This window comes from Osmerus mordax, chromosome 13 (genome assembly GCF_038355195.1).
Source record: "Osmerus mordax isolate fOsmMor3 chromosome 13, fOsmMor3.pri, whole genome shotgun sequence".
Lineage (NCBI taxonomy): Eukaryota > Metazoa > Chordata > Actinopteri > Osmeriformes > Osmeridae > Osmerus > Osmerus mordax.
Genome location: NC_090062.1, coordinates 11,890,142 through 11,903,552, shown reverse-complemented (window position 1 = coordinate 11,903,552; position 13,411 = coordinate 11,890,142). Strand labels below are relative to the sequence as shown.

The window sequence follows — 13,411 nt, the reverse complement described above, 5'->3', positions numbered from 1 at the left end:
TACATGAGCAGAAAGTGGAGTGTATGTATAACACCTGGGCCATGATAGTTGCTTCTGACGATTAGAATACATTTTCATTAATAATTTTTTTAGTAAAGCAAACAACCTGATAATTAAAATATATAGTATTTTGTGCCTTTTGTAAAACAGACTGGGTCCATATTAAGTATGAAATGATTTTACCCCTTACCCTGGACAGTTCGATTTATGAGTTACTTTACTGCAATATGAGATTACTCAGGTGACAGTGACACTATCACTGATACATGTACGACAGTAAATCCAACTATATAGGTGTAGTGCGAGTGCTCCCTACAAAAGGCTGAGTGATAAAAAATATCTAAATTCGTTCATACCAGTTCATACTAGTTCATACTAACGAGCACGAACATAAGAAGTGTCTGGGGAAGCAAAATCAGCTGATCAGCATTGCTGACAAAACCACGTGACATATCCGCCCAAACGCACATGACCACCAAGTAGAATCATGGCGGCACGTCAGGAGTAAGTCGCAATTTATCCCGTTTTAGTCTAGACTTTAGCTTTTGCGCATCAGATATATTTATGTATACATTTAATTTCAACTCATATTTTAGCGTCATTAGTTATTTCGTATTGACTTGCTTAGCATATTTTGTTTCTACAACGTTAAGGCTTGTTTAGCTAACGCCAGTTTATCAGAATCGGACAGGTTTGTTTTGATTACCTCTTGAATGGTGTCTCACTAGAAACATGAAGGAATTGTTGGACACTGCTAAATGTATTTGTAGTTTCTAAATGTTATTTTTTTGCAATATTTGTCTTTGTTGTCTGTTGCTGTGTTTTGCAATTCATCCATGTAATGCAGGATAAAAAACTACAACAGTCTGTTTTGACCTGTCAAAGTCCTGTGCAGTTGCGTGATAAATTATGCTTACGCAGCATCGTTGTTTGAACTTTGATCGTGTTGCAGCTTCTTATCCAGAGCATCCTTGTTACTCAGTTATAGTTCACAGTCATACTTATCTTTATACATACTTTATCTTGATCATGGATGTCTTGATAAAAAGTACTAGGCCTCCGCCTCAATCAATTGCCCATAGACCTATGTCAAACAGTTTTCCACTGTTGCTTACTTAAAAAGGAATTCAGAGAAGTAATTTGTCTTTTGTTTTCATTAACTAGGCTACCTCTTAGAAGTGTCCAGCTACAGTGCAAGTATGTATAATGCATGGGAAGTCTCTTGGTACTTTAGGTAACCTCTATCCCCCTGTCTTGTGTTGAATCCAGACCTGTGTATTGGCTGGGGAAGGACACCCTAAGGGTGTCAGCAGCCCTGTTTGCTGAGAACCGCAGGCGGCTGTGCCAGGGCCTGAGGGCCAAGAAGGGGCTGCTGCCCAAGTCTGTGGTGCTGCTGCAGGGGGGCGAACAGAAGCAGAGGTACTGCACCGATACAGACTTACTATTCAGACAGGTAGGCTGCTGACAGGTCTCAGCTTAGCAAAAGGCTACTATGTTCAATATCTCTATATAATGCAATATCTGGATATATATATTATTATTTTTGTACACTGACTGATGATGTCTGTCCAGTTAGTGTTAGCTCACAGTGCTTGTTTCGTGTCATTCTGTAGGAGTCCTTCTTTCACTGGGCTTTTGGAGTGACTGAAGCAGATTGCTATGCAGCCATTGATGTGGACACAGGAAAGTCTGTTTTGTTTGTTCCCAAGCTTCCAGAAAGCTATGGAACCTGGATGGGAGAGTGAGTTGCATCTTCATGTTGAAACTTTCTCAGATTTGGCCTTCATGCAGTTTACATGCAGGTCATCTGTCTGAAGTAAAGTAACCATTTAGTCATTTACATTTACATTTACAACCACAGCATTCTATTTAAATTATTTATCTGTATTTGCTGACAGGATCTACCCAAGAGAACATTTCCAGCAGAAGTATGCAGTGGATGAAGTGCAGTACACCTGTGATGTAAGTGTGCTTCAGTGCTTATCCAAGTGGGCTTGTCTGCAAGATCTTATCTTTCCAAAGACCTTATAACCAGACTTTGAACCACCCCTGGTTAGAGACACTGCGGTGTATAACTATAGGAACTGCTTAGGGTACATTGCTTCATACTTTGATCGTAAACAGTGAACAAGGGCACGGGTGATAGGTGAGGCTACTGGTGCATCATAATTATGGTGAGAAATTTGCCAGATCACTCAAGCACTCCTCTCTCAAATGCTTTCCATCACATCTGTCTCAAACCAAACACAGCGAGATGATGAATGTTGGAGTGAAACGGCTGTTATCCCTGTAGACCTGGATGGTGATTAGCTAAATGTTAGCTGTGTCTTTTAGACATATGGCACATTAAGATTCAGTTTTCGTACAGTGGATTTCCACTCTACCCAATGGTCTTTTAAGATGTAGATGTGTGTTTGATACTTAAGTTTGAACAGGGAGAGCAGAAAGTTTGATTCCTTGAACTCTTAATCTTGAGATCTAGTTTAAGAGTAGAATGTAATGTAGATAATGAATTGCCCCTATTACTTATTCACAGTATCAGGGTATGGGATTAACAGGTTTCATATAAAATAATGTCATATTATTTCTACCAAAAGCTGTTATCCTCTTAAAGCTACTGTACAGATGCCTTCAGAATATAGATGGTTTCAAAGTTGTGAAACCGCCATCTTTCATTACATTTCTCCAGTGCACCTGGCCTGCACTAGCTGACATTTGCGTTGGTTTCCGAGGATTAATAAACAGTGCTAAGATTATTGAGTGTTGACGTTTAACACTACCAGTGGAGTCATATCGTCATGTGCACATGAACAGTCATGACCTTCCATTCTGCAGCTCAACTTCATAAGGAACCTCAGGTTGACCATCAGATGGAACCTTCCTCCTCTGGCAGTGATCTCAACACAGATAGTATTGATGCTAGAATGTGATCAAAGTTCTCTGTTGTCCTCCAGATCCCTGATGCCGTGGCCAACATGTCAGCAGCCGTCCTTTTAACCCTGGTATGTCAACTCACCCCATTTTTTAAATAATGCACAGTTACACACTTATCATTATTATAAGTGTCATTGCATTCCTCTTACAGTCATATCATTTGGGATTAGCTCATTTTTCCCTTGTAGGCTATGCTGATGGTATCTGATTCTATGGTTCTGTACCCTTGCAATGTTGAAATATTGATATTTACATGGACTGGAAAACGGCCTCATAAGTGCATTTCTCTTCCAGAGAGGACAGAACACAGATAGTGGGAGTATCTGCCGCGAAGCCTCCTTTGAGGGAATCAGCCGGTATGTTGAATTGGCATCAATGACTCAGTATAATTGTACATTGTTAAAAGGAGGTCTTGTGTTAGCAAGCATGAAGGATGTTGGTTATTAATCAAATTCTGGAACTAATTTGGTGGAAATTAATATGCTAGCTTTAGTAGCTTCTGCTTGTAAGTTATCCATGCATGCCAACATGATCTAGTGTTCTGTTGTCCTGAAACTATTACTACCTCAAATCTTTTTTTAAATGGCCATCTCTTTTTATTTGAATAGATTCCAAGTAAACAACACCCTTCTGCATCCGGTCATTGTGGAGTGGTAAGTAGATTCAATTTCACTTCTTGTTTTCTCTAGTGATCCTTTCAAGTGCTTTTATGGAAAAAGGTGTTAATTCCTCCATAGACATTTACAAAGGCTTCAAATAGCTAATGCAACACAAGTAGTCTACAGAGCTTCATTCCACCTGCAGTGAGCCACTAGCCACAGCTTGAGCCTCCTGAGGTAATTATCTGTCTGTAGTCAGCAGCAGGGCTTGTTCTCTGGGCTGTGGGGCCTCCCAGGCAGGGTTGTAAGCCAGTCTGCTCAGCTGTAATGGTCTTCGTGCCTGCCTGGCTATCCTTGGCATTAGGCTGTCTAGCTCCACCATCCTGATGAAACTGAAATTTCTGAAATAAGGGAGCCATTCAGGCACACCTCCTAGGAGAAAAGAAAATTACATGTCCTTGTGTTTCCAGCTGCATCCCAAAAATATGGAATTTTAAATATAAATATTTATTGAAGAACGGAAATAGAGCATTTAATACCCATTGTGTAATCAGAGAGATATCAATGCAGCCGTAACCATGGGTTACGTGTAAGTCTGTTGGGACTTTTGGTTGAACCATGTTAGACGACTGTGGTTGTTTTTACACTGACTCATCTGAGGTGACTGTTTTTCGAATGTAAGGAAGAATCATTTAATGAGAATGAATAATGAGGGGAACCAAGAATAGACGTTAATGTTAAAAGAAAACACCTCACTAATAAGATAGCATGGCCTGATTTTTTGAGTGAGAAGTGAGCAGTATATTGCACAGGTGAGATACGAGTATAGCTTCTGTAATTTATCAATTTCGAGGTGTTTGCTTAACATAAATCAATGTAGGCCTTTTCAATGGTGTAAACACCAACATTTCCTGTATTAAAGTGATATAAATTCCCTTCCCACAGTCCAACATTTACAGCAACCACATATTCAGATTCCTCTGTGGTTGTTTAGCCTGTGGCTAGATGCTGGGTGCTACAAAATGTGTTTATGCATGACAACATTGATTCATGTACACCTGGAAGGGCACTTAGTTACAGCACATTCACACATTAAAGGAATGCGTTTCTCAAATCCTTGTTCCTCCTGTCCTGCAGCCGCCTGATTAAGACTGATATGGAGCTGGAGGTCCTGCGCTACACTAACAGGATTTCCAGTGAAGCCCATAAAGAGGTGAGATCCTGCAGGGCCTCATATCCCCGCCGCAGGGGGAAGGAGGTTTTAGATTTTACATAGCATGACTGATATGAGATGACCTAAATGAGTGTGTTTTATCCTCCCTCCACAGCTTATGAAGCATGTGAAACCTGGCCAGAAAGAGTATGAGATGGAGAGGTGAGAGAACATCTTGCAATGTTGGTGATGGTGCTGCTGAAACCAGACATTGTGGATTTGTTGATCTGTTTATGCTTGACGCATCTGACAAGAAGCTGTTTTGTTGCTTGGCTATTAGAACACGGGGTGCACTATGAACAAACACCTCTTCAGAAGGTGTAGGAAGTACAACACTGGGCTTCCTGTCAAATTTTGTCATGTGCTTTTCGTACTAGAACTGCAGACTCCCACCACCACTGATGAAAGTCCATGGTAGAAATTGTTTTTATTTTTCAACAACGTCATGTAAAGCATCTTCAGTGACCTTTTATCTGCTTTGCATCCTGATTCTAATATTGAGCTGCCAGAGATGCAGGGGCGTTTGACGGTTCTGCCTGGGTGATGATTAGAGAAGAAGGCTAGTTAAAGCAGCAGGTCAAGAGGAGGGCAGAAGTGTTTGAACTTCCCTTCTAAAAAAAAAAAAAAAACCTTTGAGCTGACCAGCTCCCGATTCCTCTGATCTCCAATAATTGAATGACGTTTTTTTAGGATACAATTTTTTTTATAATTTGATGATTTTTCTATGTTGCATATCTGTTTAGTTCAGTTTGTTGAATGTGTTTTTGCCCGCTGTTTTTCTGGCCTCCAGCCTGTTCCAGCACTACTGCTACACACGCGGGGGGATGCGTCACACCTCCTACACCTGCATCTGTGGGACGTAAGAAACCAAAGCCTCTTCCTCCACACTTTCACAGAGATTACACAGAGGAAAGGCTTTAGCAGCGCATGAAACAATCCAGCCACCAACCCACATTATACACTGCCTACCAAAGGGAGATAGCTCAATCAGAGTTATTAGTAATCAATAAGATGACCACTATTTTACACTTCCAGTGTTCTTGGTGTCCATATTCCTGACATCTCACCTTTCCTTAGAGGTCGTCCATCCAGGAAAACAGTTTTCTGGTTTAATTGTTTCATCACTAACCGAAGATGGCACTGGGAATAAACTAAAATTCAGAGAGGAAAGTTTTTTTGGAGTGCCACTGCAACTCAAGCTTCAATCACTTTGACCTCTGTAAGCTCCAGCCTGGTCCTGTCTACGACCATGGCCGCGGGAACTAGGGGTGCTCAGGGTGCTGCAGCACCCCCTGCTGACAGCATGTGAATTAAAAAATGATAAGACTTGAAAATCCACCACCGCGGCACCGCAACATGAAGCCCCCCCCCCCCCCCCCCCCCCCCCCCCCTGATAAAAAATATGTTCCCGCGGCTATGTCTACGACAACTATTTTCAGAGACTTCTGAGGACTATTCCAAATGAAACACACTGCTGTCAAATGGGCAAATTCAAACTGCTGATTCACAATGCTGATTAGAGGTCACATCTTGATCATGTAGCCTATTTGTGATGGTTGTGTCTGCCTGTACACCAGTGGAAACAACTCCTCAGTTCTGCACTATGGTCATGCTGGGGCTGCCAACGACAAGACCATCATGGATGGAGACATGTGGTGAGTCAGCAAAACCTGTTGTTTAATTTCTTTGGGCAGCTGTCCTTTATCTTTCATGGCCCACTGGTTTCCTTATGGACCGGAGGCAGTGTGCTCTGCGTTTAAGTGTGGAGATTGAAAGTGGTTGTGTGGAGCACCTATTGTGACACAATTTGAGCAACTGGAAAGAAAACAGCCACTGCTCTCAAAATTTGCATTTATAGATTCTTATGTACATGCTGTGAACAATTTCTATGATTTATGTTCAGAAAAAAATAACAGGCCATGAGCCAAGCTGTGGCTCTACTCAACTGTGCGTGCGTGTGTGTGTGTGTGTGTGTTTGTCACCTGCAGTCTGTTTGACATGGGTGGAGAGTACTACTGCTACTCATCCGACATCACCTGCTCCTTCCCAGCCAATGGCAAATTCACTCCAGATCAGAAGGCCATCTACGAGGCTGTGCTGAAGTCATCACGGGACGTCTTGGCTGCTCTCAAGCCAGGTACTGTATGACCACAGAGGACATTAACGCCTCGGCTGAATGGAGGGGTATTAAAATGATTCTTTAATTTGATATTAAAGATATATAAAATTACACACACTACACGTTTATCATTTGTAATGCTACTATACCTGACAAGTTTGACGACAGCCCTAACTAGGGTCACACAAGATATGTTCCAACTTGTTGATTTTACCTATTTTGGCCTAAAGAAATGTGACCTTAAAACTGGTATCAAATGATGTGTTGTAGGGGTGAAGTGGACTGAGATGCATCGTCTGGCAGACCGGGTGCACCTGGAGGAGCTCGTGAAGATTGGCATCCTGAGTGGCAGCGTGGAGGACATGCTGAAGGTGCACATGGGCTCGGTCTTCATGCCCCATGGCCTGGGACATCTGCTGGGCATCGACGTGCATGACGTCGGGGGGTACCCAGAGGTATATCACTGCTTTTTATATGCATTTATGTTAACATGGGTTGTGTTGGTGGAGACAGTGTGAAGCAGCTTCACTGCCTTTGTGATTAGCACAGATGACAACAGGCGAATGCACATTATAAAGTACACAGTAGCATTTTCAAACCTGAGTTGGAAGTTGTGTCAGTGGAATGGTGTGTGCGCGCATGCGTGGTGTCCATCGTCTATCAGGGGGTGGAGCGCATCGACGAGCCTGGCCTGAAGAGCTTGAGGATGGGCCGTCTGGTGAGGGAGCGCATGGTCCTGACGGTGGAGCCCGGCATCTACTTCATCAACCATCTCCTGGACCAGGCCCTGGCTAACCCAGCCCAGAACGGCTTCATCAACAACCAAGTGCTGGCCCGCTTCCGTGGCTTCGGAGGGGTTAGTAGTAATAACAAAGTGGATATCAACATCGTAATATAAGAAATCCAATCCATTTTCAGCCCAGGGTTGTTTTTTATTAATATATTTTTTTTTTACTGATTATTGATGTATAATTATCATGTCATCACAAATGTAATAAAGGCCCCATGTTTATGTGTCCAGGTGCGCATTGAGGATGACATTGCAGTGACTGCTAACGGCGTGGAACTGCTCACCTGTGTGCCTCGTACCGTGGAGGAGATTGAGGCCTTCATGGCTGACACCAGCAAATCCTTCAGTCCCGTTGTGGTTAGCGACAAGTTCTGAAGATCCTATTCCTCATTCAATCACCAAGCCAATCTTACCAGATACAACAGTGTATTTTCACTCCCTGACATGGAGAAAACCTGTCTAAAAAGGATTCAAATAAACTTCCTTACATCACCTCAACCAAAATCAATGATTAATGAAATACATGACTTTTGTAAAAGATTAACCTTTCAATTTAAAGAGGTTTCTGCTCAGCATAGCAACACTTTACTGTATTACCCAAACAAGTTCAACATGCATGTTCAAGCTCTTGCTGTATTCTGCACTCACAATGACTCTTAACACTTTACAGACTTGCTATGGCCAGAAGTCACCCACAGGCTTGCCATAAAACAGTGTTTACGGTCAATAGTATTCCAGTGCCTGATAGATTGCTTTCTGGCTTTTTAAATATATGTTATTCTTGGTATATGCTTTTTATAATTCTCCTTTAACTATTGAACAAAATAAACCCTTCGATTTGCAGTCGTCTATTGTGGGATATGTAGATTAAGAATGAATGTGTGCAGAGAGCCATGTGGTATGTTTGAACAGTGAGCAGCACCAATCTACACAGCCCACTGTGTCAACCATCAAGTGGTTTTGTGTGCCTATTACCATTTCTTGGTAGGTAACTTCTGTCCTCACAGAAGTGTGAAAATGGACACGGCTTCTAGATTCCTTTTCTAATTAAAATGGTATTGTCAAACAGTAGCCTATTATGCCAAATATAAAATAAACCATCAGCGAGAATCCCCAAATGAATCAGGAGGCAACTTTCATTGAAATCCTGACGAGGTATGGTGAATTGCAGTGTAATTTGAGACTCGCAAACCACATGAGGGGATGATGAATGTCAGAGGGAAACAGCTTTTGCCCTGTAGACCTGGATTGGGATTAGTTGAATGATAGCTGTCTCTTTCAGGCAAATGGTTACACATTAAGATTCAGTATTCATGCAGTGGTTTCAGCACTACCCAAAGATCTTTTTTTCTTTCTATCATGGCTTGTTTGTCAAAAATGAGCAGGAGGGAGAGTAGAAACAGGAGAAGAGTGTTTTTTGTAATGTTATTACTCCTGGCAGTCAATGTGTGAAGTGTTTATTTTTCTATAGAAAATGACAGAGGGCACAAATAGTAGTCGTCTACAGAGCTTTATTCCACCTGCAGTGAGCCACTAGCCACAGCTTGAGCCTCCTGAGGTAATTATCTTTCTGTAGTCAGCAGCAGGGCTTGTTCTCTGGGCTGTGGGGCCTCCCTGGCAGGGTTGTAAGCCAGTCTGCTCAGCTGTAATGGTCTTCGTGCCTGCCTGGCTATCCTTGGCATTAGGCTGTCTAGCTCTACATTTCTACATCTGGATGAACAACCGGCTAGTTTCCACTAGGTGGAGTACTTTCCTTACCTCTGAGACAAAAGATGATTTGCAAGAAAACATTTATATAAATCTTTTCACATAGAACTACAACTATCAGTTTGTGGTATGGACATTTCTCAATGGGGCCAACTTTTTCCATCACCATTTTGACAACCATTTGACAATACATTGTTCAGATTTTGTATAAACATCATTAATAGTTTATTCATACTGTCAAAAACACTGCATGTCAATCAAAACCTGAACATAAAACATAAAAAGTAATATGAATAATGATGCATTATTTGCATTAGTAATTCAAAAACAGATGTATCTGTGTGGTGTGTTTTGATAAATAATAGTGTAACATTTATGACACATTCAATATGGTTATTTTCTTAACTATAACATACACTTTATAGACTTTGTTAAGGCGGCTGAGATCATACCAGACTTTGTGACTTTGAATGACATACATAGCTGTCATGGATAAGCTGAACACTACTTGGAGGGTGCTTGACTGGATGGAATCAGAATGGTCATTCTATGTAGAAATATCAAGTTCCACAAGTCTCACATCCATCACACATCAAGTGATGCAATGTTTGTTGTTACGAAAATTGCCTACATACCTAAAAACGAACCTTGCATTTGCACCATTTGTTACGTACCAACATTACAGAATTGAAACAACTTAAAAAATAGGTGAAAATAACAGTTATTGGAAAATATGTTCCAGTCTTCACTAGAGTGTACTCTCTACCCTTCTCTAAAAATGTATCAGCATGCAACAAACCATCTGTTTTAACTATCTAATGAGCTCTGGAATGCCTACATCCATGTAGCGGTTTGGTGGAGGGGCCAGTGGATGCTTAAACCCTGACGCCAGAAGGGCCACTGGTGGCCCATAAAACAGCCCCCAACCCCCGGGGGATCCCTGCAAATAAATAAAGAGGGCTCTCTATTTAGTCACTGGGCAGATTTACTGAACAAGCCTCAAAGTCATCCATCCATCCATTCATTCAGTCATTCCTATCTACGAAATACCCAGAAGGCATTGCTGCAAAACAGATGATAGGGACAGCTCGATCTTAGAGGAGAGCATTGTTGTCTGACATTTGTAAAGAGTATAGAGTAGTAAAGAGACTTTTAAGGAAATACTGAGTTGTGTGAGGATTTGACTCATCTTTGGTCAACTTAAGGGTTTATGTGATGAAGGCAACTGATGCAGCCTTCCTGACACATGCTATATAGTAAGTGGTGATTCAAGAGCAAGGGCAACTTCATACTACATGGATTTATTAATCATCATACCATAAATATGTGGCTGTTTTAGAATTAAAAAAAGCTTATTAGAATGTGTGTACAGTCTATACATTTTCTCAAACACAATGTTTGAAATGTGTTCTGTTTGGACTGCCTGTGATCCACAGGCCAGCAGTGTCTGGGACTACAAGCCCCAGACACTGAAGCCTCCCTCCTTGTCTTTAGGTCACAGGGCAGGTGAGTGACAGCCACAAACTGCTCTTCCATAAACAAGGAGAAGAGACGGATCATTTTTATTGGACGGTTCCGGTTACCGTCCATAAAGTGGTTCCAGATTCTTCTGTTTGATGTCCATCAAAGCTCCACTCGTGCCCCGTAAATCTCCACCATCACAAGCTAGTCCCTTTCTCAATGGCCGTCACCGAGGCTTGTTCATTTTTTTCAGTTTATAGTAATGGGACTTCAATGTAACCATATCCACCAAAAGGCTTGATCCAGGCCATCCCCACCACCCTCCCCCATGCGTCAGCGTATGACCCAGTGACGGAGGACCTTCCCTGGGTACTGTGCTTGCCCCAGGCGGGAGATGGGAGGCCCGCGGGAGGGGAAGGTTAGCTGTTGCGCCCCCTGTATGTGGACTGTCTGTGGGCCACGCGTGAGCAGGAGGCACAGCACGTGGTCTTGTAGTAGTCGTACACACACAGGCGAGCCTGGACCACCACGTTACAGTTGAAGTACTTATCTCTGCAGTTCTCGTCTGGAATCAGTAAAACAACAAGTCAGAATCGCAAACTATTCATGTTTTCTAAGTTGTGCACAGCACTAGATAAAACTATTTTGTATTTCTATCACAACAAAATACAAGTCATTGATGACATCATGATTACGTTATTACATCATGTTTCCTACAGTATTTAGTGGCACTTGTGGAAATGGATTGTTACTGAGGCGTTCAAAAGCGGGGAGACATGTCCAGCTTGTCTCCTTGGTCGTTATGACTGACCTATGTGAGGCACGCAGGGCTCTGGGTGACACTGCTCCCTGTCCGCAGGTCTCTGCTGCTCCCCACAGTCCTCACTGGGCTGCATGTCATCTGACAGACACCGCACCTCCCGCACACGGAACCCCCCCTCACACGTCTTTGAGCACTACAAGAAGAACGGCAACAGGAGAAAACTGAAGCCTCCCGAACAAACGATTATACACAGAACATCACCCTCACACACACATGGACTTCATCAGTTCTGTTTGGGGGACATTTCTAATCCTGTACAGAATATCCTTCAACTTCAGTTACGTGTTAGCCAATGTGTGCTTAAAGGTCAGGAAAACGTCAACTGAAGCTAATGGAGAAGAATGTATGTGGAAGGATATGTGTGTGTAGTTACTCACAGCGCTCCAGTCTGTGTGGTACCACTTGGCCCCGCAGGCCTTTATGTGGCAGGTCTGCTGCCCCAGGGGCCGGTCCAGCGAGGAACATTCATAGGGGGGCATGACGGAGTGGCCTTCATCAGTCTTCATCAGACACACCACCACCCTCTGCTGGCTGCCTGTGCCACACTCTGCTGAACACTAGGGAGACAACAACACACATATACACATCGTTCAGGCTTGTGATATCATGGAAGTAGTGAGGCACCCTCTGTAACAAATTACTGTGAAATCAAATAAGCCCAACCCATAGCTATCCCATGCCGAAACACATACATCCTGTATGTACTGTACACACACATGCACACACCCTCTCCTCTTACCTGGCTCCAGGGGCCTGTGAACCAGTCAATGCGACTCTCACATGGACCCTGGTTGCAAACCTGGGAGTCGGCCGGACGCTCGTGACCACACCCCTCCAGGGGCAGGCTGCTGATGTGATTGGTCAGGCACAGCACACCTCGCGTCCGGACACCCATCCCACACTCGGCAGAACACTACAAGGATCACAGACACGTTATGATGAGGATGAAACTACAGTATATATCTACAGGTACAAAAGTATCAGTACCCCACTAGTACACTAGTACACTACCAATGGAAATGACACAGTATGTACAGTACACATGGGCATATTTCGATGCAGACCAAACAAAACTAAGGAATGAAGAGGAAGTCTAGTGTGTTCTCGGTCCAGTGGCACGCCTACCCTGTTCCCCCACTCGGTGAGGAACCAGCTCTTGGCGCAGGGCCCCATGTCACAGTTCTCCGCGTCACTGGGCCTCAGCTTCATGTTGCACTCTTCGTCTTCCACAAAGTCCCCCATGTTGCTGACGCAGCGCACCTCCCTGGCCCTCTGGCCGACGCCACACGGCACAGAGCACTGGAGAGGGAGACAGCACACAGCTTCAGGACCATACCGGACTTCTCACCGCACATGAACTCCACACGGGCCCATTTTTGGACGCCTGTCCGATGGGCCGAGGACGATCACTTACGGTGCTCCACTCGCTGCGTATCTGCCACTCACTGCAGATTTTCAGCTGGCAGGTGCTGGCCGTCTCAGGCCTCTCCAGGTGGCGGCAGAGGGTGGTGTGGACATTGAGGGTGCGGTTGGCGTACACCTGGCGGCACAGCACCTGTCTGTGCTGCATGCCCAGACCACAGGTTTTACTGCACTCGGACCACTCCCCTATGTCCCAGCTGGAAGGAAAACCCCGTTTCACAATGAGAAGCGGCCACGCGATCTACATCTCTATCCAGAAATACTTTCGTGCTTGTTAGGTCTGAACGTGCGGTGTGCGCGGCAGGGCACGTGTGAGAGGGCGTGCCTGTGAGCGTGTATGTGC

General features: G+C 43.7%; 2 protein-coding genes across 7 annotated transcripts in view; one reads left to right on the top strand and one right to left on the bottom strand.

The window, feature by feature from the left end:
• The first annotated feature begins 369 nt into the window (after window positions 1–369).
• Window positions 370–8,498, top strand: pepd (peptidase D). Its single transcript, XM_067249539.1, has 15 exons — window positions 370–504; window positions 1,270–1,453; window positions 1,614–1,741; window positions 1,899–1,962; window positions 2,955–3,002; window positions 3,229–3,290; window positions 3,543–3,587; window positions 4,671–4,746; window positions 4,862–4,908; window positions 5,537–5,605; window positions 6,324–6,401; window positions 6,735–6,883; window positions 7,136–7,320; window positions 7,530–7,721; window positions 7,887–8,498. The coding sequence occupies exons 1-15, from the start codon at window positions 488–490 to the stop codon at window positions 8,028–8,030; spliced, it is 1,488 nt and encodes a 495-aa protein (XP_067105640.1). The 5' UTR covers window positions 370–487; the 3' UTR covers window positions 8,031–8,498.
• A 651-nt stretch (window positions 8,499–9,149) lies between these two features.
• Window positions 9,150–13,411, bottom strand: part of adamtsl7 (ADAMTS-like 7) — a 28,662-nt gene continuing 24,400 nt past the window's right edge. For all 6 annotated transcript variants that reach the window (XM_067249314.1, XM_067249317.1, XM_067249313.1 and 3 more), the window contains 6 exons: window positions 13,061–13,265; window positions 12,772–12,945; window positions 12,386–12,559; window positions 12,024–12,203; window positions 11,635–11,779; window positions 9,150–11,388 (listed from right to left, as the gene is read on the bottom strand). In XM_067249314.1, the coding sequence (XP_067105415.1) occupies window positions 11,243–11,388; window positions 11,635–11,779; window positions 12,024–12,203; window positions 12,386–12,559; window positions 12,772–12,945; window positions 13,061–13,265 (1,024 nt within the window). In that variant the 3' untranslated portion in view covers window positions 9,150–11,242. The remainder of the gene's footprint in view (window positions 11,389–11,634; window positions 11,780–12,023; window positions 12,204–12,385; window positions 12,560–12,771; window positions 12,946–13,060; window positions 13,266–13,411) is intronic.

Bases quoted from the DNA above. Each gene is read 5' to 3' on its own strand.
- pepd (XM_067249539.1), top strand. The intron at 1,742-1,898 runs GTGAGTTGCATC...ATTTGCTGACAG, and splicing joins TATGGAACCTGGATGGGAGA to GATCTACCCAAGAGAACATT. The intron at 6,402-6,734 runs GTGAGTCAGCAA...TGTCACCTGCAG, and splicing joins ATCATGGATGGAGACATGTG to TCTGTTTGACATGGGTGGAG.